Genomic DNA, 23,690 nt, shown 5'->3' on the forward strand with positions numbered 1-23,690 from the left:
ACATGACTTTCAGCCTAGGACCTGGCTTTGATGTTTCTTCAATTGTACTTTTGTTCTTTTCTTTTGAGGGTGGACTCCTCTTACTTTGTCAGTGCTGTTGTCTGCATCTTTAGCGGTTGGGTGTTTACACTTTATTTCATCAGGACAGGCTGGGGCTGGAGGTTGATTCCATCATCCATACATACCTCATTCACACATCTAAACTAAAGTAATAAGATTACAGCAGGGTTTTGCAAAAATGAAGGTTGCAGCAAGCTTTTACAAAATGAAGTGAGCATTTTAAAATGGAGTTTGGGACAAGCTAAAATGGAGTTTGAGTTACAATATGGACAAGTGTAAGGAATGGCAAACAGTGAACAGAAGTTACAATGTTGAAACAGTGTAAGTTTCAGCGATTTAAGCAGCAATTGGATTGAAAGTGAAACTCAATTAGCCAGTTATTGGGGTAACCGGTTTTATGAATGAATGTTGATTAATAAAACTTTGCTTATGAAGTTATATTAATAAAGTGAACAATTAAAAACAATTTCATTGATCAGTTCTACATCTAGTATGCAAATGCAACTGGCTCCACAACATTCCTTATCAGATCCAGATGGTGAAGTTGATTGACTTACCTCAATGTCTTACTAAAGTGGGAGTTGGATGCAGGTTAGCTAGCTAACGGTATGTCTACACTAGCAAGTTTCTGCCCAACAAGTTATACCCCTTTTATTAAAGCACTAGAGTTAAACTGCTATTGTGTGTCCACACTGCGCTCCTTGTGACGGTGGAGCACATCCACATTAGCAGCTCTTGCAAGGGCAAAGAGAGCAGTGCATTGTAGTAGCTATTCCACTGTGCAGCTGGCCGTAGGGTGCTCTGGGAAGGGTTTGCAATGCCTCATGGGGCAGGTACAGCGTCACATGATGCAGGTTTCCCAATTCCTTGTTCTGTGGGCATTTTCCTACATTGCCAGCTGCTTTTCAACTGAAGTGTGGGGAAAGGGGGGCAGAGTGTGTGACAGGGAGTGTGTGTGTATGGAGGGGGCAGGAAAGAGTGTGTTTTGGGGGACAGAGTGTGTCAGCATGCTGTCTTGTAAGTTCAGAGAGCAGCAGGAAGCAACCAGTCCTGAGACAGGGGGAGGGGGAAACCCCGACATCAGCCCCTGTCTCCCTCCCCAGCACTTGTCAGAAACAGAGCTTTGAAAGGGGAAGGGCACATGCCTTCATGGCAGCCAGCCGAGTTCAAAACAAGGAGCAGAGTGGCCACTTGAGGGATTCTGGGACACTTCCAGAGGCCAATTGATTGCTTTCTGCACTGTAATGTATTTATACTGCCAATACAGCGCTGGAGCCTCTGTGCTGTAAGGCTTACAACTCTCGCGGAGGTGGTTCTTTTGCAACGCTGCAACTGAGGCGTTTCTGCGCACAGAGTAGCTTAGCAATGTGTAAACCTTGGGAGTTGCACTGCAGAAAGCTGCTTTACTGCGCAGAAACTTGCCAGTGTAGACAAGGCCTACGTCTCAGTTCAGGGAAGACCAAGGAATGCTATTAGACAGGGAAAGCAAATGGAAGAAGTGGTAATTATTTCTGCCTTCTTGATTGAGGGGGTTTGCCCATCGTTTGTTAGTTATATTCACACATATTCATCTGGAAGTCTAGGTAGTAGCACTTGCCTAGAATGGGTTTGTTTTTTAATCTGTGCTTCATAAGAATGATTTTTTTTTCTCTTTTTGATGTTGACTTCACTTCATAATTAGATTACTACATTGTCCTCTGCCTTGGGCTACACCTGAAGACTATTCTGAAACTCTAGCTAGTGCCAAAGGAGGCATGCTGCTTTGCCTGGTGGTGCTTCTTACAGGGACATCACACCCATGTTTCATAGTTTTCACTAGCTTCCAGCTGATTTCCATATGCAATTTAAGATTTTGACTTTCATCTTGAAAGCAACAGGCTTAGGTCCTGGTTACCTTCAGAACTGCTTCTATCCTTGCAGCTGCAATCAACTGAAGTGTGCAAGTTTACAGTTTTCTGGTGCAAAAAGATGACTTATGGCAAGAATAATTTCAGTAAAGGCTCTTTAGCTCTGCAACCCACTTCTCTCACCCTACCTCATAGAATCATGGGGTTAGAAGGGACCACACAGGTCATGTAGTCTAACCCCCTGCCAAGATGCAGGATTTGCTGTGGCTAAACCATCCAAGACAGATGGCTATCCAGTCTCCTTTTGAAAACCTCCAGTGAAGGAGCTTCCACAACCTTCCTGGGCAGACTGTTCCATTGTCCTACTGTTCTTACAGTTAAGAAGTTTTTCCTGAGATTTACTCCAAATCTCATCCCCAGTAGGTCCATCACAGCCTACATTTAGTGACCCGAAGATCAAACGGCAAACCTGATTGTTTTCTCACACTTCTTCTGGGGGAAGCTGATTGGGTGTACTGGGTTTAGTGGGAATGTAACAGGGTAGGGCTTGCTCCATGGGCTGAAGAGCCAGGGGCTAAACCAACCCTGAATACAGCATGAACTTCACCTTACAGTATAAAAGGAGCAGGAAGTTGCAATGAATGGGGGGAAAGTCAGAAAGTTGTTGTAGAGTGTGTAGAAAGTGTACTAGGCAGGGAGGCTGGTACAAGCAGGGTAGGGATGGTAAAGGGCTCAGGTAGGAAGGCCAAGGAAGAAGGGGAGAAACCTTGGGTTGTGTGGATTTATGAAGGGACTTGGTTTTGAGTTTTATCATTTAATCTATATTGATAAACCTAGTTCCCAAGGAGGGATATCTTTTGATCAAGAAAAAGCCTGAAGTGAAATTTACATGAATAGTCCAAGAGGGGAAACTGAGGCAGGGTGCCTGTAATTTGACTCTAGGCCATGAGAGAGTTTATGAAAGGTTGCTGGCCCAATCACAAGGGGGATATAATTTTGTTGTAGAGTAGGGAATTTTTTTTATGTGTGGCTTTTTCTTAATATTGATCCAAATATTTGAATTTTATGATTTTACTATCATCAAGGATTTTAGAAGACTGCCAACTATTAAAAATGTGGCCTTCTGAGCTGGCTTTTTTTATGTCTGCACTGTGGTTTAAACAGGAAGGTATCAAGTTATCTGGATTTTTCTCTCTGCACGAGTTATGTAAAGCACTTAACTTCTGTCTGCTTTCCCATCTGCAAATTGGGGATAACTCAGGAATCTAGGGAGGCTTAGTCAGTGGGTGAGACCACTGATAAAGAAACTTTTATTCAATGAAAAGCAGTGTTATCCTTTTAACAGTGCTTGCCTTTTAAGACCTCAATTGTGGGCTCCCCAGTTGTTGTGACCCCTTAAGGGTGCACCTGCATGGCCTAGGGCAATGAGCCTCCCAGCCCCTGTTGACAGACTTGGGGTTGCAGGGCTCATGCTAGCCCTCTAAAAATAGCTGTGTAGATGGTGCTTTGAAGTTGCAGCTTGGGCTGAGCTCAGATTCTGAAGCCTAGAGAGGGTGGTGGGCTTCTATTTTTAGAGCACTAGTATGAGCCCCACAATCTAGAGTATGTTTACCTGGGCTCAGAGGCTCACTGCTGTGGGCTATGTAGATGTATCCTCTGTGGCTCTTTTATTTAAATAACCTCAGCTCTTATTTAAAAAGACAAGTATATTTCTGAGGCTATGCAGTTAAGTATGACTTCTGTAGCATTTGTATTGCAGTCTTAACCATTTAGATGGGTAGATGAATAGCAGAATTGTAGACCATGTGATACGGAAGTTTCTATCCATGGTTAATACTAAAGTATTGTTGTTAGGGGTCCTGTGGGGAAAAACAGTATGTGACCATCTAATCAAAGACAGTATAAAAGGAGCAGGAAGTTGCAATCATTCATATGCACAAGCAGTAAATTAAGATTGTAGACAACCTTAGTTCTGGAGTTTCTTTACTTTGTAAATTCAGGTTTCAGAGTGGTAGCTGTGTTAGTCTGTATCAGCAAAAAAAACAAGGAGTACTTGTGGTACCTTAGAGACTAACAAATTTATTTGGGCGTAAGCTTTCGTGGGCTAAAACCCACTTCATCGGATGCATGCAGTGGAAAATACAGTAGGAAGCTATATATACACAGAGAACATGAAAAAATGGGTGTTACCATACCAACTGTAACAAGACTAATCAATTAAGCTGGGCTATTATCAGTAGGAGAAAAAAAACTTTTGCAGTGGTAATCAGGATGGTCCATTTCAAACAGTTGACAAGAAGGTGTGAGTAACAGTAGGGGAAAAATTAGCATGGGGAAATAATTTTTACTTTGTGTAATGACCCATCCACTCCCAGTCTTTATTCAAGCCTAATTTAATGGTGTCCAGTTTGCAAACTAGTTCCAATTCTGCAGTTTCTCATTGGAATCTGTTTTTGAAGTTTTTTTGTTGGAGAATTGCAACTTTTAGTCTGAAATTGAATGGCCAGGGAGGTTGAAGTGTTCTCCGACTGGTTTTTGAATGTTATAATTCTTGACATCTGATTTGAGGTGTAAGTAGAGTAGGGCCATTAGGGGACGAGAGCTGAGGAACTGTTGTTCTAAGTCAGCCATAAAAATGTTGGCATACTGTGGGGCCATGCAGGTACCCATAACAGTGCTGCTGACTTGAAGGTGTACATTGTCCCCAAATGTGAAATAGTTGTGGGTGAGGACAAAGTCACAAAGTTCAGCCACCAGGTTTGCCATGACATTATCGGGGATACTGTTCCTTACTGCTTGTAGTCCATCTTTGTGTGGAATGTTGGTGTAGAGGAATTCTACATCCACGGTTGCCAGGATGGTGTATGACAGCAGAGGAAAGCAGAGACTCAGGACTCCTGGGTTCCATTCCAGGCTCTGGATGTATTCTAGTAGTTATAAACCCTTGTGCCCCTGGCTTGTCCTCCTTACTTTCCCCCTGCCCGTATCCAAACCCTTCCCAGTTCCTTTGCACCAGCCCTCATCTCCCTCCGTGCTTATTTAACACACACACCCCGGTCAAAAAAAAACCAAATAAAACCCTGCTTGCCTGGACCCTCCAGCTCCTGCAACCCACTCTCCTTCCTGCTTAGAATCATAGAATATTAGGGTTGGAAGAGACCTCTGGAGGTCATCTAGTCCAATCCCCTGCTCAAAGCAGGACCAACACCAACTATTCTTCAACTATGCTTCTATTCACCTCCTGCCACTCCTTCTGCCTCCTGTCCCTCAACCTGTTGCATTCACGTCAGGCTCCTCCATGTTGCCTGGGCACCAACAGAGATAGTGTTGAGAGCACAGAGACAGTCGCCCTGCTCTCAGTGCCAGTGTCCACTGCCACAGCAACCCCAGCAGAGTGGAAGAGCAATTACAAGGCATCTTGCTCAGTGTCTGCGGCCTTGTTGCAGCATACACAATTAATCACTCAATGGTGATTGTGTTCGTAAAATCTACTCACAGATAGAATCTGTGTGGGGATGGAACATCCTCACTATGGATGGCATCTTTGAGATCTTAGACACGAAACTTGTTAACAAGTCTCTCCTAAATCTGAACTGCATTTTTTCCTCATAGTCTCATCACTTGGCCAAATATGGATGAACTTTTGCAGGGATGGTAAAAGGCACATTCCTACCGCAGACCACCCCCTTGCCAAATTTCAAGCCCTTGCTCCAAAGTATGGGGGTGCTAGAGTTACTCAATAAAACAGTTGTAAGAATTTGTTTAATAGTGGGCAAAACAATATTTTTTCCCATCTCATTCTCAGAAATGACAATCATTTTAGCTGAAGCCTTATATGTGTCAGCCTGAGCAGACACCTGGCGTAGAAAACTTCAGCCAAGATGGTTGAAGTTTGACACAGTTTACCACAACTGAAAACAGGCTCTTTATGATGGAAAGTGTTGGCTAACCTTAACTAATATATCAAATATATTTTAAAGGTCTCACAATAATCATTGAAATCCCTTTCCCCTGTAATTAATGAGGACACTTATGTTCTTTGTTCTTATGTTTAAAAGATGTAGCAAAGTTTGAGGATCCTGAGAACAGACTTATTGTAAACAAGATCATCAGAGAAACTGGAAAACCTCGAAATTATGGTTTGACAGATGAAGAAATGGAAGAACTAGAACGCAAAGCTGCCGAAGCACGCCTTGCCAAAGAAGCAGAAGACAATGCTGAACAGGAGCGTAAAGACGCTGAGGAAAGGGCTGAAAAGGTGGCAAACTGGGAAGAGTGGGTAAGTTATTACAGAGTTCTGCACAAACCTAATTATATACCTGTTTTAGAAAATAGCAGTTATGGGATCTCCAGTAGCCTTATCATTTGACCTTATGCAAAAATGTTTGACTTGGGCATGCATGTGATGCTTGGGTAAGAGCTATATGCAGTGTCGTTCCATTTCAAAAGTGTGGTATCTGCTCTGTAGTCTCCTATACCAAGTTGCATATTTGTTTTCATATTTCCTTCATCGGATGTATTTTGAGACCCTTGTTAAAGAGTTCAAATATTAATAAAGTTACAACAGAAGCTTTTGAGTGTCGTTACCAAAATATCCTTAAAACAAGCTTGATGATCTTCCTCCTCTTAACGCCTTATAAATGTCCAGTGAGATTTCAGATATTGATTGGAAAACTCCAGAGCAAGAAACTGAAGAAAAAGGGCTTTAGTAGCCCTTACACAAGTGTGCCACAGTGAGTTACACCATCACCTTACCCCTCCTCTGGGATTTTGCCACAGATGGGCAAAGACTACTGCACCATTGGAGCTGCCCCAGATGAGGCTTTCAAGGAGATGCACTGAATCAACACATCTCCTGTGTGCATTCTCCATGCTCCCTTTTTGGCTACCTTTGCACACTTTTGCTCACACAGTAGGCATAAAGATTCCAGCTGTCTTGTGCTACTATAAATGGTCTCCAGGTGGACTTGCTGAAACTTGCAGAACCACTCAGACATTGAAAGGGGCAGAACCCAGGAGAGCCAAAGATTCCCTCTTACCAACCTTTCAGTCACCTTATTGAGCCTGTGAAATCAAAATTAATTAACATTATGTCATTTCTTGCTGGTGTTGAAATGAACTGACAAAACTCAGGGAAATCCTTCTATGGAGCCAAACAGTAGCAGTAATAAGCTGCTTTATCTTGCCATTTGTAATTGTCTACTATAATATGTCAAGTATCAGAGGGATAGCCATGTTAGTCTGGATCTGTAAAAGTGGCAAAGAGTCCTGCGGCACCTTATAGACTAACAGACGTATTGGAGCATAAGCTTTCGTGGGTGAATACCCACTTCGTCGGATGCTATGAGCATTTTCCTCCTCCTCCTCCTCCTCCATCCTGCCAGGAACTCTCCAGTTTACTTTCTTCTCTCTTCTTGTCTGCTAAAGTCTTGATTGTCATCTTTATGACTCCACTGATAAGGATTCAACATTTGTCAATTATCTGCAGTACTTAACTCTGTCTATAGAAACATAGGAATTGCCATACTGCATCAGTCCAGTGGTCCTATGTAGTACCCTGCGTCTGACAGTGGCCAGTACCAACTGCTTCAAGAAAATAAACCCTTTAGTAGGCAATTTTGGAACACTCTGCCCTCCCATGAAAAGTTTCATGATAACTCTCAAGATTTAGAGGTTGGATTATGCCCTCATTTTAAGGACTTGTATCCCTTCCAGAGCCCTTGTTTGTTTTTTTACTTAATATTTACTTTTATAACTCTGGATATTCATGTTATCTACATAGGTTTAATAATTTTTTAGAATCCTGCTAAGTGCTTGGCCTCAGTGATACCTCGTGGTCCTGAGTTTTGCAGGCTAAACTGTGTTGAATTAAAATAGTATTTCCTTTTATGGGTTTTGAATGTGAGACCTTGTAACTCCATTCTCTCCTCTCTGTAGTGTACCTACTGTAATATTCCCTTTTCGGTCCATCCAGCCTTTTTTCCCCTCTTTTTTTTTTGCCTACTACATGCAATAAGCAAGGAACAGCAGTTACCTTAGTCCTACTTCCCCTTTTTTTCCTAACAAGATGGAATGAAGCAGGCGAGGAAGATCAAACAAAAGGAGAAAATTAGGGCAAAGAAAGCGTTTGGGGAAAGAAAAGAGGAGAGCAAGGGTCAAAAAGGGCAGCATCAAAGAGAACAATTCCTCCCTTCTGCCTCCCTCCTGGCCTCATTAGACTGAATACAAGAGGCAGTTCACCACTTTTCAGAGGTTGCGTGATTGGCTACCCATTGAGTAACCTCTTCTCTCAGAAGATGGGTATTCGTGCTAGTATTGAGACTCTTTTTTTCTTCCCTCTCCCTATGTTGACTGACTTTGCTGGTCCCTTCTGAGGCAAGTCTACACTATGGGGCTAAGTTGACCTAAGTTACGCAACTCCAGCTACGTGAAATACGTGAAATGGTGGCATCCAAGACTATGCAGATGAGGCAAGAGAGCAAGGGGAAGAAGGCAAAAGCCAAGACCTGGTTAAAGTTTAGTGGTGAGGAAAGCAATTATAGCAGGATCTTTCAAGTTCTGTGGGATAGGGAAAACAATTCCTCCGAGAAGGAAAGTGTGCAATCTTCTGGAGGAGGAAAGTCTTCAGTGGATGGAGATTAAATAAAGGGCAGATTGCTCTCCAGTCGACTCCGGTACTCTACTGGAACGAGAAGCATAAGGTAAGTCGACAGGAGAGTTTCTCCCATCGACCCAGCACTGTGTAGACACCACAATAAGTCGACCTAAGCTACATCAACTCCAGCTACGTTATTCACGTATGCTTACCTTATGTTTCTCGTTCCAGTAGAGTACCGGAGTCGACTGGAGAGCAATCTGCGGTTGATTTAGCGGATCTTCACTAGACACGCTAAATCAACTCCCAGTGGATCGATCGCCACAGCAGCGATCCACAGTAAGCGTAGACATGCCCTGACTAACACCACACTCTGTTCAGCTGCTTCAAGTGCCCCAGCGCAACAGTTCTCCCAAGTGGGGGACAGTAGAGCAGATCTGGCCAGGCATATTCTCCAGCTCTGTTTCACAGGCTTTGTATTTGGTGCCCTTTATTTAATCTCCATCCACTGAAGACTTTCCTCCTCCAGAAGATTGCACACTTTCCTTCTTGGAGGAATTGTTTTCCCTATCCCACAGAACTTGACAGATCCTGCTATAATCGCTTTCCTCACCACTAAACTTTTAGCAGGTCTTTGTTTTTGCCTTCTTCCCCTTCCTCTCTTCCCTCATCTGCATAGTCTTGGATGCCACCATTTCAGGCTGAGGTGTCCATTTGGGCACTCTATCAGTGCTTTAATGCACTGGAATTACTGGTAATATGCTTAGCTCTTCTTGCCTGGGAACCACTGCTAGCTCAACACTGTGTCTTAGTCCAGTGTGACAAACAAGCTCCAGTGGCATATGTAAACTGACAAGGGGCACTCACAGCCCTCAGCTCCTGTCAGAAGCCTTCTGCTTTTGTGTTTAGGCAGAATCCCATATTTCTTTCCTTATAGCAGTCATCATCAGGGGCAAGGAGAATGTCTCAGAAGTTGGTCTTAGCAAAGCATCTCATATTTTGAAACAATGTTTGCATCCCCAGCACATTGCAGTTGAAGTATCTGCGAAGTTCTGATATCTTATTAGAGACAAACCAGTTGAACAAATGCCCCAGATTTTGGTAAATTACCTAGAATATCCAAGGATTAGAGCATGGAGCTGGGCTGCTCCTCACCCACCCATTCTTCAGATTCCCAACTATGGAAAGTCAGGCAGGATTTTGTTTTTGCCCAGGTGTCCTTGATATCCTTCATTCTCTGATATCATGAGTGGGCTGTCTTTATCCATGGAACATAACTTTCAAACAAGATCTTTAAATCTAACCCGAAGATCCATTCAATACTGCAATCCAGACCATCTATCTCTAACAGCCTATAAAGATAAGCATCTCTGATAGCTATAGAAAGGCTTTTCAGTGGAGAGCGTAAAGTATGTGATGCAATCAGAAGTCCACTTCTAGTACATACTATGGAATCAGGGATGTCTTCCCCAGTAGGTACAAGAGCATCACATTGACATTTATTCCTGTTTACTTCAGCACACTCTCAGGTTTTGGTTGGTAGGATTCACAAAAGGTCTTAAGGTGAATAACTTGTAAGTGCATGCCCCAGCAATTTTTTTGGTCCTCTGCAGAGTCAGGATATTATATCCCAGAAAGCAACTCTTATATTTTTTATAACTTAAATACAGGCCAATAATTCCACAGTAGGTCTTTTTTCATTTTTGTATGTGCTTATGAATCTTGGAGAGGGAATGCCCCGAAACTACTCACTTTTAATGTAGCATTTGCAGTTACTGTAACTGTAGTTTGAAATATAGGAGTGCCAAGTAGAGCCCTTGCTATCTCTCCACACATCTTCATTTTTTTTCCGGATTAAGCAGTGTTTTACCTTCCCCTAGAGTTTGTCTTAAAGCATAATGTGGACTCTTATGTTAATGAACCAACTGTCTTATCTATGCACTGTCTAAAGGCTTTAACCACTCAGAAGTGAAAACTCCACACTGAATATAAAGTGAGTGCTCAAGTTTAACCTATATAATACAAAAGCACTTTGGAATTCTAAATAGCTATCAATCTGCTCTAAGGACAGTAACAAGAAGAAGGCTACATTCAACACCTCCATTTCCCTCTTGGTAAAGGTTCTCATGCCATCTATGTCCATGCTCACAAACCACATCCAAAGCTTGTCAAATGTCACTTCTGAGCTATTACAGATAAGGTGGCTGAGGTGATATCTTAGTAGACCAACTTCTGTTGGTGAAAGACAAGCTTTCAAGCTTACACAGAGCTCTTTCGTGACCTGAAGAGTCTGTGTAAGCTTGAAAGTGTGTTTCTTTCACCAACAGAAGTTGGTTCACTAAAAGGGTATTCTTACCCACCCTGTCTCTCATATGCTGGGACCAACACTGCTACAACACTGCAAACTCCTGAGGTATGTCAACCATGTGGACTTGGAAACCTGAAATATCTGCTTCTTTGATTTAGAAGGCCGGCATCTAGGCCTCCTCTCACCCATTCATCAGCCATTACTGTATGAACCTGACTCTTGTGCCAGTTTTTGAATGGGAAAGAGCCATCTGCTGAGTTCTCCAGAGTTTCTACTGTTTTCTATATCCACTAATAACCCAGGTTACTGCTGGGAAAGAAAGGACTGTAACAAACTTAAGGCTAACTTCAGCAGCTGTAAGAAGGTGCAACTCCATTGGCACTTTAAAAAAAAAACCACAACCTTGTATGAGCTGTTCTGTAGAACCATCCAGTAAGATCAAAGGGTTCTCTGTGAAGTTCAAAACAGTGCCCAAAAAGGACTCAAGAAGTTTCTGGCACATGCAAAAAGAACTGTTGGTTTTTTGCCTGGGACTTGCAAACATTTTCACCTTTTGGCAATAGGAGCAATGGAAAACATCTTTAGACTTTAGATAGAGAGGAAAATCAAAAGAAACAGTCGAAGGGAGATGGTCTCATTCTTCACTGGACTGAATCCTTTTCATCTCTCCTCCTTCCCTCCCACCCTTGTGCCCCATCCTTCTAATACAAGAACCCAGGTACAAATTGTTCAAACATTTTAAAGAAATTACCAGTATTTCTAACTGATCATGTTTTTCCTACAAGCCACCATTCTAGATTTTTGGCAAATGCTATTTAATAGAATTGAAATTTTTAAAAATTATTATTACTTCTAGAATAAATGTCTAGAGGAAGTGAAGAGGCAGGAACAGGAATTACTTGAAGCCCAGTCCATTCCTCTAAGGAACTACTTAATGAAGAATGTCATGCCAACACTTATGCAAGGGCTGAATGAATGTTGCAAGATCAGGCCTGATGATCCAGTTGACTTCCTGGTAAGATAATTATTGTTTTCTCAGATACTTTTGACAAGGCCCAAAGGAAAAGTGCATTAAAACAGTAGCATCTCTTTGGGTATGTATACACTACGGAATAAGGTCGAATTTATAGAAGTCGTTTTTTTAGAAATCGGTTTTATATATTCGAGTGTGTGTGTCCCCACAGAAAATGCTCTAAGTGCATTAAGTGCATTAACTCGGCGGAGTGCTTCCACAGTACTGAGGCAAGCGTCGACTTCCGGAGTGTTGCACTGTGGGTAACTATCCCACAGTTCCCACAGTCTTCGCTGCCGATTGGAATTCTGGGTTGAGATCCCAATGCCTGATGGGGCTAAAACATTGTCACGGGTGGTTCTGGGTACATATCGTCAGGCCCCCGTTCCCTCCCTCCCTCCGTGAAAGCAAGGGCAGACAATCGTTTCGCGCCTTTTTTCCTGAGTTACCTGTGCAGACGCCATACCACGGCAAGCATGGAGCCCGCTCAGGTAACCGTCACCCTATGTCTCCTGGGTGCTGGCAGACGCGGTACTGCATTGCTACACAGTAACAGCAACCCATTGCCTTCTGGCAGCAGATGGTGCAATATGACTGGTAGCTGTCATCGTCACGTCCGAGGTGCTCCTGGGCACATCGGGCAGGAGCACCTGGGCAGACATGGGCGCAGGGACTAAATTTGGAGTGACTTGACCAGGTCATTCTCTTTAGTCCTGCAGTCAGTCCTATTGAACCGTCTTATGGTGAGCAGGCAGGCGATACGGATTGCTAGCAGTCGTACTGTACCATCTTCTGCTGGGCAGGCAAGAGATGAGGATGGATAGCAGTCATATTGCACCATCTTCTGCCGAGCAGCCATGAGATGTGGATGGCATGCAGTCCTTCTGCACCATCTGCTGCCAGCCAAAGATGTAAAAGATAGATGGAGTGGATCAAAACAAGAAATAGACCAGATTTGTTTTGTACTCATTTGCTTCCCCCCCCCCCTCTAGGGGACTCATTTCTCTAGGTCACACTCCAGTCACTCACAGAGAAGGTGCAGAGAGGTAAATCTAGCCATGTATCAATCAGAGGCCAGACTAACCTCCTTGTTCCAATAAAAACAATAACTTAGGTACACCATTTCTTATTTGAACCCTCCGTGAAGTCCTGCCTGAAATACTCCTTGATGTAAAGCCACCCCCTTTGTTGATTTTAGCTCCCTGAAGCCAACCCTGTAAGCCGTGTCCTCAGTCATCCCTCCCTGCATCAGAGCAACGGCAAACAATCGTGTATCTGAATTGAGAGTGCTGTCCAGAGCAGTCACAATGGAGCGCTCTGATGGGGCTAAAACATTGTCGCGGGTGGTTCTGGGTACATATTGTCAGGCCCCGTTCCCTCCCTCCCTCCGTGAAAGCAAGGGCAGACAATCGTTTCGCGCCTTTTTTCCTGAGTTACCTGTGCAGACGCCATACCATGGCAAGCATGGAGCCCGCTCAGGTAACCGTCACCCTATGTCTCCTGGGTGCTGGCAGACGTGGTACTGCATTGCTACACAGCAGCATCAACCCCTTGCCTTGTGGCAGCAGACGGTACAGTACGACTGGTAGCCATCAGCGTCATGACCAAGGTGCTCCTGGCCACATCGGCCAGGAGCGCCTGGGCAGACATGGGCACAGGGACTAAATTTGGAGTGACTTGACCAGGTCATTCTCTTTAGTCCTGCAGTCAGTCCTATTGAACCGTCTTATGGTGAGCAGGCAGGCAATACGGATTGCTAACAGTCCTATTGCATCATCTTCTGCCGGGCAGCCATGAGATGTGGATGGCATGCAGTCCTTCTGCACAGTCTGCTGACAGCCAAAGATGTAAAAGATAGATGGAGTGGATCAAAACAAGAAATAGACCAGATTTGTTTTGTACTCATTTGCTTTCCACACACACCCCCCCGCCCCGTCTACGGGACTCATTCCTCTAGGTCACACTGCAGTCACTCACAGAGAAGGTGCAGCAAGGTAAATCTAGCCGTGTATCAATCAGAGGCCAGACTAACTTCCTTGTTCCAATAAGAACAATAACTTAGGTGCACCATTTCTTATTGGAACCCTCCGTGAAGTCCTGCCTGAAATACTCCTTGATGTAAAGCCACCCCCTTTGTCAATTTTAGCTCCCTGAAGCCAACCCTGTAAGCCATGTCGTCAGTCGCCCCTCCCTCTGTCAGAGCAACGGCAGACAATCATTCCGCGCCTTTTTTCTGTGCGGACACTATACCAAGGCAAGCATGGAGGCCGCTCAGCTCACTTTGGCAATTAGGAGCACATTAAACACCACACGCATTATCCAACAGTATATGCAACACCAGAACCTGGCAGAGTAATACCGGGCGAGGAGACAACGTCAGCGCGGTCACGTGAGTGATCAGGACATGGACACAGATTTCTCTGAAAGCATGGGCCCTCCCAATGCATGCATCATGGTACTAATGGGGCAGGTTCATGCTGTGGAACGCCGATTCTGGGCTCGGGAAACAAGCACAGACTGGTGGGACCGCATAGTGTTGAAGGTCTGGGACGATTCCCAGTGGCTGCGAAACTTTCGCATGTGTAAGGGCACTTTCATGGAACTTTGTGACTTGCTTTCCCCTGCCCTGAAGCGCATGAATACCAAGATGAGAGCAGCCCTCACAGTTGAGAAGCGAATGGCGATAGCCCTGTGGAAGCTTGCAATGCCAGACAGCTACCGGTCAGTTGGGAATCAATTTGGAGTGGGCAAGTCTACTGTTGGGGCTGCTGTGATGCAAGTAGCCCACGCAATCAAAGATCTGCTGATATCAAGGGTAGTGACCCTGGGAAATATGCAGGTCATAGTGGATGGCTTTGTTGCAATGGGATTCCCTAACTGTGGTGGGGCCATAGACGGAACCCATATCCCTATCTTGGCACCGGAGCACCAAGCCGGCGAGTACATAAACTGCAAGGGGTACTTTTCAATAGTGCTGCAAGCCCTGGTGGATCACAAGGGACGTTTCACCAACATCAACGTGGGATGGCCGGGAAAGGTACATGACGCTCGCATCTTCAGGAACTCTGGTCTGTTTCAAAAGCTGCAGGAAGGGACTTTATTCCCAGACCAGAAAATAACTGTTGGGGACGTTGAAATGCCTATATGTATCCTTGGGGACCCAGCCTACCCCTTAATGCCATGGCTCATGAAGCCGTACACAGGCAGCCTGGACAGTAGTCAGGAGCTGTTCAACTACAGGCTGAGCAGATGCAGAATGGTGGTAGAACATGCATTTGGATGTTTAAAGGCGCGCTGGCGCAGTTTACTGATTCGCTTAGACCTCAGCGAAACCAATATTCCCACTGTTATTACTGCTTGCTGTGTGCTCCACAATATCTGAGAGAGTAAGGGGGAGATGTTTATGGCGGGGTGAGAGGTTGAGCAAATCGCCTGGCTGCTGGTTACGTGCAGCCAGACACCAGGGCGGTTAGAAGAGCACAGGAGGGTGCGGTATGCATCAGAGAAGCTTTGAAAACCAGTTTCATGACTGGCCAGGCTACGGTGTGAAAGTTCTCTTTGTTTCTCCTTGATGAAACCCCCCGCCCCTTGGTTCACTCTACTTCCCTGTAAGCTAACCACCCTCCCCTCCTCCCTTTAATCATTGCTTGCAGAGGCAATAAAGTCATTGTTGCTTCACATTCATGCATTCTTTATTCATTCATCACACAAATAGGGGGATGACTACCAAGGTAGCCCAGGAGGGGTGGTGGAGGAGGGAAGGAAAATGCCACACAGCACTTTAAAAGTTTACAACTTTAAAATTTATTGAATGCCAGCCTTTTTTTTTTTGGGCAATCCTCTGTGGCGGAGTGGCTGGTTGGCCGGTGGCCCCCCCACCGCGTGCTTGGGCGTCTGGGTGTGGAGGCTATGGAGCTTGGGGAGGAGGGCGGTTGGTTACACAGGGGCTGTAGTGGCAGTCTGTGCTCCAGCTGCCTTTGCTGCAGCTCAACCATACACTGGAGCATACTGGTTTGGTCCTCTAGCAGCCTCAGCATTGAATCCTGCCTCCTCTCATCACGCTGCCGCCACATTTGAGCTTCAGCCCTGTCTTCAGCCCGCCACTTACTCTCTTCAGCCCGCCACCTCTCCTCCCGGTCATTTTGTGCTTTCCTGCACTCTGACATTATTTGCCTCCACACATTCGTCTGTGCTCTGTCAGTGTGGGAGGACAGCATGAGCTCAGAGAACATTTCATCACTAGTGCGTTTTTTTTTCTTTCTAATCTTCACTAGCCTCTGGGAAGGAGAAGATCCTGTGATCATTGAAACACATGCAGCTGGTGGAGAAAAAAAAAGGGACAGCGGTATTTAAAAAGACACATTTTATAAAACAGTGGCTACAGTCTTTCAGGGTAAACCTTGGTGTTAACATTACATACATAGCACATGTGCTTTCATTACAAGATCGCATTTTGCCTCCCCCCACCGCGTGGCTACCCCCTCAACCCTCCCCCCTCCCAGTGGCTAACAGCAGGGAACATTTCTGTTCAGCCACAGGCAAACAGCTCAGCAGCAACGGGCTCCTCTGAATGTCCCCTGAAGAAAAGCATCCTATTTCAACCAGGAGACCATGAATGATATCTCACTCTCCTGAGGATAACACAGAGAGATAAAGAACGGATGTTGTTTGAACGCCAGCAAACATACACTGCAATGCTTTGTTCTACAATGATTCCCGAGTACATGTTACTGGCCTGGAGTGGTAAAGTGTCCTACCATGAAGGACGCAATAAGGCTTTGCAAAGGCTTTGGGAGTACATCCAGGAGAGCCGTGAATGCCAGGGCAAATTAATCCTTTCACATGCTTGCTTTTAAACCATGTATAGTATTTTAAAAGGTACACTCACCGGAGGTCCCTTCTCTGCCTGCCGGGTCCAGGAGGCAGCTTTGGGTGGGTTCGGGGGGTACTGGCTCCAGGTCCAGGGTGAGAAACAGATCCTGGCTGTCGGGAAAACCGGTTTCTTCGCTTGCTTGCTGTGAGCTATCTACAACCTCCTCCTCCTCATCATCATCTTCTTCGTCCCCAAAACCTGCTTCCGTGTTGCCTCCATCTCCATTGAAGGAGTCAAACAACACGGCTGGGGTAGTGGTGGCTGAACCCCCTAAAATGGCATGCAGCTCATCATAGAAGCGGCATGTTTGGGGCTCTGACCCGGAGCGGCCGTTCGCCCCTCTGGTTTTCTGGTAGGCTTGCTTCAGCTCCTTAAGTTTCACGCAGCACTGCTTCGGATCCCTGTTATGGCCTCTGTCCTTCATGCCCTGGGAGATTTTGACAAAGGTTTTGGCATTTCGAAAACTGGAACGGAGTTCTGATAGCACGGATTCCTCTCCCCATACAGCGATCAGATCCCATACCTCCCGTTCAGTCCATGCTGGAGCTCTTTTGCGATTCTGGGACTCCATCATAGTCACCTCTGCTGATGAGCTCTGCATGGTCACCTGCAGCTTGCCAGGCTGGCCAAACAGGAAATGAGATTCAAAAGTTCGCAGTTCTTTTCCTGTCTACCTGGCCAGTGCATCTGAGTTGAGAGTGCTGTCCAGAGCGGTCATAATGGAGCACTCTGGGATAGCTCCCGGATGCCAATACCGTCGAATTGTGTCCACAGTACCCCAAATTCGACCCGGCAAGGCCGATTTAAGCGCTAATCCACTTGTTGGGGTGGAGTACGGAAATCGATTTTAAGACCCCTTTAAGTCGAACTAAAGGGCTTCATCGTGTGGACGGTGCAGGTTTACATCGATTTAACGCTGCTAAATTCGACCTAAAGTCCTAGTGTAGACCACGGCTTAGATAGCAAAGGCTTATGAAATCAAAGAAAGAGCCCAGTTCTCTTCCAACTGACATCAGTGGCAAATTCCAGTTATCTTAAGCAGCAGCTGAAGGAGGCCCAAACTCAAATTGCTACTGTTCAGGAGACCAAGAGTTGTTATGAAAGTAGAACATACAGAAACCTAATCTTTTTGGACTGGATTGGCACCTTAGAAACAACCCAATAAGGGATGGCATGTAGCTGCACTGCCCAGGAGTATGGGAGGGATTCTCACAATTTGGTCCTGGCTCACCCTCTGTATCAGCTGAGCTGTACTGGCTGGTATACTGGGATGGGAGGTTGGGCTTCTACTCCCTACCCACCACACAGGATCTCCAAAGCAGGTTGCTCAAACAGGGAAATAAGGAGGGGCCTTATGCCTCCTTAATACCCTGCACAAACACACAGCCAAGCTCCCAAGTGAGCCATAAAAGATGAGCAGAATTACTGCCATCCTGGTGATCTTACCTAATTTTCCACTAAACCATATATAAAAAATATTTGCATGGAGGAAAGGGGAAATATTAACGGATGCTTCCTCTAAGGGCTCATCTACATTTAAGAGCGCTGCAGCTGCGCCCTTGTAACACTTAGGCTATGTCTACACTATAGAGCTTGCACTAGTACAGCTGCACCACAGTAAGTTCGCTTGTGTAGCTACTCTATGCCTTAGTGAAGCTATATTGATGGGAGAAGCCCTCCTATCAACATAGCACTGTCTATACTGGGAGTTTGGTCAGTATAACTGCATCACTCAGGGGTGTGAATTTTCTACGCCCCTAAGTGACGTAGTTATACCAACATAAATTTGCAGTGTAGACCAGGGCTTAGTCAAGGCTTAGAATGAATGCATCCGTTTTGTGCTACTGTGGGCAGTATATAATGTCCTTACATTGTTGCTCTCTGCCCAATGATGTACAGAATCAGAATGATATCCATCTATAGGGAGAAGGGAGGGCTCTCAGTCTATTAAGAATAAGAATTATGATCTACATTAAGGAAAAAAATGAGAAGATGTACACATTCCTGGATTTTCATCTTTATGGGGAAGGACAATGTGGCCTCAGTAGTAGGTGATACAATCTTTGTTTGCTTGAAGTAATTGTACACTTTGTGTAAAGAGGGGTGATAGTATTAAAAAATGTCATAGAAATTGATGGCATATCTATCAGGGCTTACAGCTTTACCATCTTGGAGCTTGGATTTTGTTTAAAGTGGCGTCATCCTCTAAACTTCTGTTAATTTGGGGAAGTTTAAAATTGAACACTTAGAATCTGTAAAACTGTTACCTTTACTTTTTGTCAATCTTTTTTGTCTATAGGCAGAATATCTCTTCAAGAACAATCCTGAAATGGAATGAAAGACTACTGACAGATGTAAAACCCCAGCACATCATCACACTAATGAAAAGGCAGAACATTTCTAATGTATTTTACAAAAAAATTGATTACATTGAAACTATTTTCTTTATATTTCTTTGTGTAATTTTCACTTTTATTTCTGACATATTACTTTTACTGCTCATAGTACAGTAGATAGCTTTGCACTCCACTAAATACTCTGTTTATGACCACACCTTAAATTATGCACATATACATCAGAATATTTGTGCATATACCTATTTGAAATGGTGGTCCAAAAGAATCCACTCCATCACCATGGAAGGGCAGCACTGTTGGGAGTATGTTCTTTGCCTCCCATTCTCTAGTGCAGTTGACATGACTAGCACCACCAGCAAATTCTTTTCTGGTTCTCTAGCAAAATGGAAGAAAGAAGCAAGGCTATGGGATTCTTTCCCCCAGTCTTTGAAAAGGGGGCAGCTGCTGCTACTGATAAAGGGAAGGAAACAGGAGCATCAAGGACTATCTTTCTACTACTCTCCAAGTGTAAAGCTGCTTCCTCTCCTCTGCTTATTAGGAGACTGTTACGGCACTAGAAAGGCTTTCAGTCCAGGGGTTTTGAGCACCCTACATGAGGCATAGTAAGCAAGTGGTAATTCTGACCTGGGCTTCACACCCTCTGCCTGTTACACAAGAACAGACAGTGGAGCACACAAAGTGTTGCCATTTGTACCAGATGTGGAAGGATACCAATCCACTAAAGTGACTGGGTAAATGCCTGGTGACCCAATATGGATCTGCCATTAATTTTCTGTGTTGTTTTGGTATTATCAATATTAGGTTTAATAGTCAAAGGATATTCAATATTTCTGTACCATTATTAAATTGTTTTAAGATTCCCATAGAAGCACTTCTTGAAGGAAAATCTAAAGAGTTCCTGGGTTGGTCACAGTTAGTTTCTCAACAATAGTTGGAAGGCTTTCATTTGGTTATTTTGATTTTGTATTGACCTAATGTATATTGTCAAAAAGGCCAAATAAACCATCTGTCTTGAGCTGATGAGGTTTTGATAGTATTCGTCTTCAAATATTTTTTATTATAGAAAATGTAACACCATACCATCCCTAAACAGAAAGCATGCCTATGGGGGCTGTTTGAAAAGGAAAAGAGAAACAAAAACATCTAACATTTCTAAAAAGGATAATGAACTATTAATACTACATATAATAAATGCAAAATATTTTATTTTTAATATAGGACTTTTATCTATTAATTCTCACTGTGTTCCCATTCAAACACACAAAACTCTTTTTCTGCATGCTAACATAACTTGCACAAGGTCACGTGCCAAGTCAGTGACAGAGCCAGGAACAATGCTTGTATTCTAAACAGACAGATGTTTTGTGGATCTAAAAATCCCATTGACAGCCAATCCAATTATCATTCACCTGGGATTCATTTGGAGACAATTTTTAAAGTATTTTTAAATATTTAATAAGTCTTTAGAAGCGTTCAGACAATCTTATAGTGTGAGAGACCTGTGTTTGATAGAAAACTTGATCAAAAGTGAATTTTGGTTTGGACTTTACTGAGACTATCTTCTTCCCAGCAGAAACTCTACTGCATAAATCCCTAAAGAGACTAATAGTTCTTTGCGACAATAAACTGAGTTTTCTTTCTTCCTTATGCAGTCCATATTTATTAGGATTTGTTTATGTGAATAAAACAAAGTTTCATACCACACCATTAAATTCTCTTAAACCGTCTTAACGTGACTGCTGCTGAAACGTTAGAAATCTAGGAGGGAATTTTTTTTAAAAATGAGAGAACTCAATCCTTCAACTTTCCAAGGTACAAAAACGGAGTTCCATGCAACATATGCTTGGTGGACCTTCCATAGGGCATGACCATAAAAACTTTGATCTGTATGGAGTGCATAAAAAGAGAAACCGAGTAGTCTGAGCACCAGCATGAGAAGCAGGATGGATGGCTGGAGTCCTAGTTTTGAATCAGACAATGACTCCCTCTCTGTATGCGTGGCTTTGCCTTGTTTGCCTCCCTCTCTCTGTGTAAAACGAAAAGGAGGACTTGTGGCACCTTAGAGACTAACCAATTTATTTGAGCATGAGCTTTCGTGAGCTACAGCTCACTTCATCGGATGCTCACGAAAGCTCATGCTCAAATAAATTGGTTAGTCTCTAAGGTGCCACAAGTCCTCCTTTTCTTTTTGCGAATACAGACTAACACAGCTGCGACTCCGACTATGTGTAAAACGTGTCCCGTCAGACCTACTCACTCCCCAGCGGGGACAGGAGTCTCGGATGCTACGAAACGGGAAGGCGGTCTGATTTGCAAACCCCGACACAGAATCATAGAATATCAGGGTTGGAAGGGACCCCAGAAGGTCATCTAGTCCAACCCCCTGCTCAAAGCAGGACCAATTCCCAGTTAAATCATCCCAGCCAGGGCTTTGTCAAGCCTGACCTTAAAAACCTCTAAGGAAGGAGATTCTACCACCTCCCTAGGTAACGCATTCCAGTGTTTCACCACCCTCTTAGTGAAAAAGTTTTTCCTAATATCCAATCTAAACCTCCCCCACTGCAACTTGAGACCATTACTCCTCGTTCTGTCATCTGCTACCATTGAGAACAGTCTAGAGCCATCCTCTTTGGAACCCCCTTTCAGGTAGTTGAAAGCAGCTATCAAATCCCCCCTCATTCTTCTCTTCTGCAGGCTAAACAATCCCAGCTCCCTCAGCCTCTCCTCATAAGTCATGTGTTCCAGACCCCTAATCATTTTTGTTGCCCTTCGCTGGACTCTCTCCAATTTATCCACATCCGCCGCAGGAGGAGCGCTCGGCACAGGCTGCCCCTTTATATCCCAGAGCTAGCCGCAGTTCTGCCCATCCCCGGGGCCAGGGACCTCACTGTCAGCTCGCCTACAACGCGCTGTCCGGAAGGCTGTTCCCTCCGCGCCGAGCGCGCTCCTACACTAGTGCTCAGGGCGCGGCTGTCCGTTCGCAGCCTGCCGAGAGCCCGGCTACTGTCACCCGCGGAGGCCGGCACAGCGCCCTCCGCCCAGGGGAGAGGTCACCTACCACCGCTCCGCAACACTTCCCTGCCTCGCGGGGACACCGTCCTCAAAGGGAACGGAACGACAGGCTCACCGGGAGCTCCTCCCCCCCCCCCCCAGGACTCGCCCACCAAGCCTCGTTGGCCGACTCTCCTGCGCGTGCGCTTCCCCTTTCTGGCGGCCGTTAGAACTTTGTTTTCAAAACCCATCGCTGCTCTCCTCTCCCTGCCTAGAACTACAAATCCCGTGTTGTGGGCTAGCTGTGGGTCCAGTGGGCATGCGCCGGAGGCTCTGCGTGTCGTGCGTACGAGGGGAGCGCGTCGTTGCGTAGGCCCCCGTTCTAGAACGTTGCTGTGGTAGCGCCCGGGCGCCATGTTAGGAGGAGGCCGGAGGGGAAGAGGAAGGAGAAGCGGCGGCAGCGGCTAAGCCCAGCGAACAGCTCCCTCCTCCCTCTAGGGCCCGACTCCGGCCCATATCATGCTCACGGCTTCCGCTTCCCGGCGGAACGAGTGACCGGTCCGGAGGCGGCAGCGGGGGAGGAGGAGGGGGACGAAGAAGAGGCGGCGGCGGCAGCGGGGGAGCCGGAGAGACGATGCCGTTGTAAGTTGGAACCCGGCAGGGTGTCTCGAAGTCTTGAGCCTTGTTTCCCCCGAGCCTTCTTCCCCAGCGTGGGGCCGGGCTCCCCTCGCCGGCTCGCTCCCCCAAGCCCTTCCCCTGCGCAGCGGGACTTCACGCTTTCCCCCTCCCCAGGTCTCCAGACTCTTCCGGTGCCGCAGCGTGAGGGGCCGCGGATTTGCAGCTTCCCGGGCTTCGCTCCCCTTGGCCCCGGTCTTTCTGAGGCCCCCTATGATAGGATGGGAGGGATGAAGGAGTCATGTAGCATCGGCCCCCTACCAGACTCTAGAAGAGCCCATACTTCGTTCTGCCAGGACTCCCTGTAGCCGGCCTCCTTTTCACTGTGAGGGGCCGCGCCGCCTCCGTGCTCAGGCAACCGCGCGGTGGGGGCCGCACGCCTGCCTCCCTCCCCCACACACAATGAGGAGTTGAGCGCGGCCTTCAGGCAGCCTCCTCCATAGAAGCGATGCACGCGGAAGAGCTGCTCTTCTACCTCTATTTCTAACCTGTGATTCCGTCGGACTAAGCTGTTGTCCTGCAAATGTTTCTCCAATCTCTCTACTAGGCTGGAAAGAAGCAGTTCTGTTCAGGTTACTCTGTAAACCTATGACGTTAGCGCCCCCTGCCCTGTGGGAGCCAGTAGTTAGTAGTCCCTCGTACTCTTCTCTCTCTGCTTCCCACCACCATTCCAGCTCTGAAAAACAGTGGGGTTTATGCATCTCTTGGCTACAGTTCTTTGGAAGAGCTAGGACTGGTGCTCTGGGTATCTCTTCCTTTGCAGCAGGTTTTTAAGAAACACTGCCCCATCATGCAGCCTAAGAAACAGATTAAGTTTTGCAATTCCTTTGTTTCCTTTTAGCAATTTGAAGGCTCTTGTTTGGCATGGGCCCATTACTGTTGTCTAAATTTAGTGGACACCTGGATATGGGCGGGTAATTAAATATTTTTGAAAGATCAGACATGTTGGTTTACGAACGATTTTTTTGATAG

General features: G+C 45.5%; 3 protein-coding genes across 6 annotated transcripts in view; 2 read left to right on the forward strand and 1 right to left on the reverse strand.

Annotated features, from left to right (window-relative positions):
* The window catches only part of AK7 (adenylate kinase 7), a 63,897-nt gene extending 43,829 nt beyond the window's left edge, over positions 1-20,068 (forward strand). For both annotated transcript variants that reach the window (XM_073349601.1, XM_073349602.1), the window contains exons 16-18: positions 5,966-6,186; positions 11,667-11,825; positions 18,995-20,068. In XM_073349601.1, coding sequence (XP_073205702.1) covers positions 5,966-6,186; positions 11,667-11,825; positions 18,995-19,033 — 419 coding nt within the window. In that variant the 3' untranslated portion in view covers positions 19,034-20,068. The remainder of the gene's footprint in view (positions 1-5,965; positions 6,187-11,666; positions 11,826-18,994) is intronic.
* On the reverse strand, positions 15,511-21,121 carry LOC140913354 (uncharacterized). The gene is made up of 2 exons (XM_073349603.1): positions 16,711-21,121; positions 15,511-16,140 (listed from the first exon to the last, which is right to left on the reverse strand). The coding sequence occupies exons 1-2, from the start codon at positions 17,294-17,296 to the stop codon at positions 15,620-15,622; spliced, it is 1,107 nt and encodes a 368-aa protein (XP_073205704.1). The 5' UTR covers positions 17,297-21,121; the 3' UTR covers positions 15,511-15,619.
* A 1,277-nt stretch (positions 21,122-22,398) lies between these two features.
* The window catches only part of PAPOLA (poly(A) polymerase alpha), a 95,174-nt gene continuing 93,882 nt past the window's right edge, over positions 22,399-23,690 (forward strand). For 2 of the 3 annotated variants that reach the window (XM_073349598.1, XM_073349599.1), the window contains exon 1: positions 22,399-22,685. In XM_073349598.1, the coding sequence (XP_073205699.1) occupies positions 22,678-22,685 (8 nt within the window). In that variant the 5' untranslated portion in view covers positions 22,399-22,677. The remainder of the gene's footprint in view (positions 22,686-23,690) is intronic. The other variant, XM_073349600.1, reaches the window with a different exon arrangement.

This window comes from Lepidochelys kempii, chromosome 6 (assembly GCF_965140265.1).
Source record: "Lepidochelys kempii isolate rLepKem1 chromosome 6, rLepKem1.hap2, whole genome shotgun sequence".
Lineage (NCBI taxonomy): Eukaryota > Metazoa > Chordata > Testudines > Cheloniidae > Lepidochelys > Lepidochelys kempii.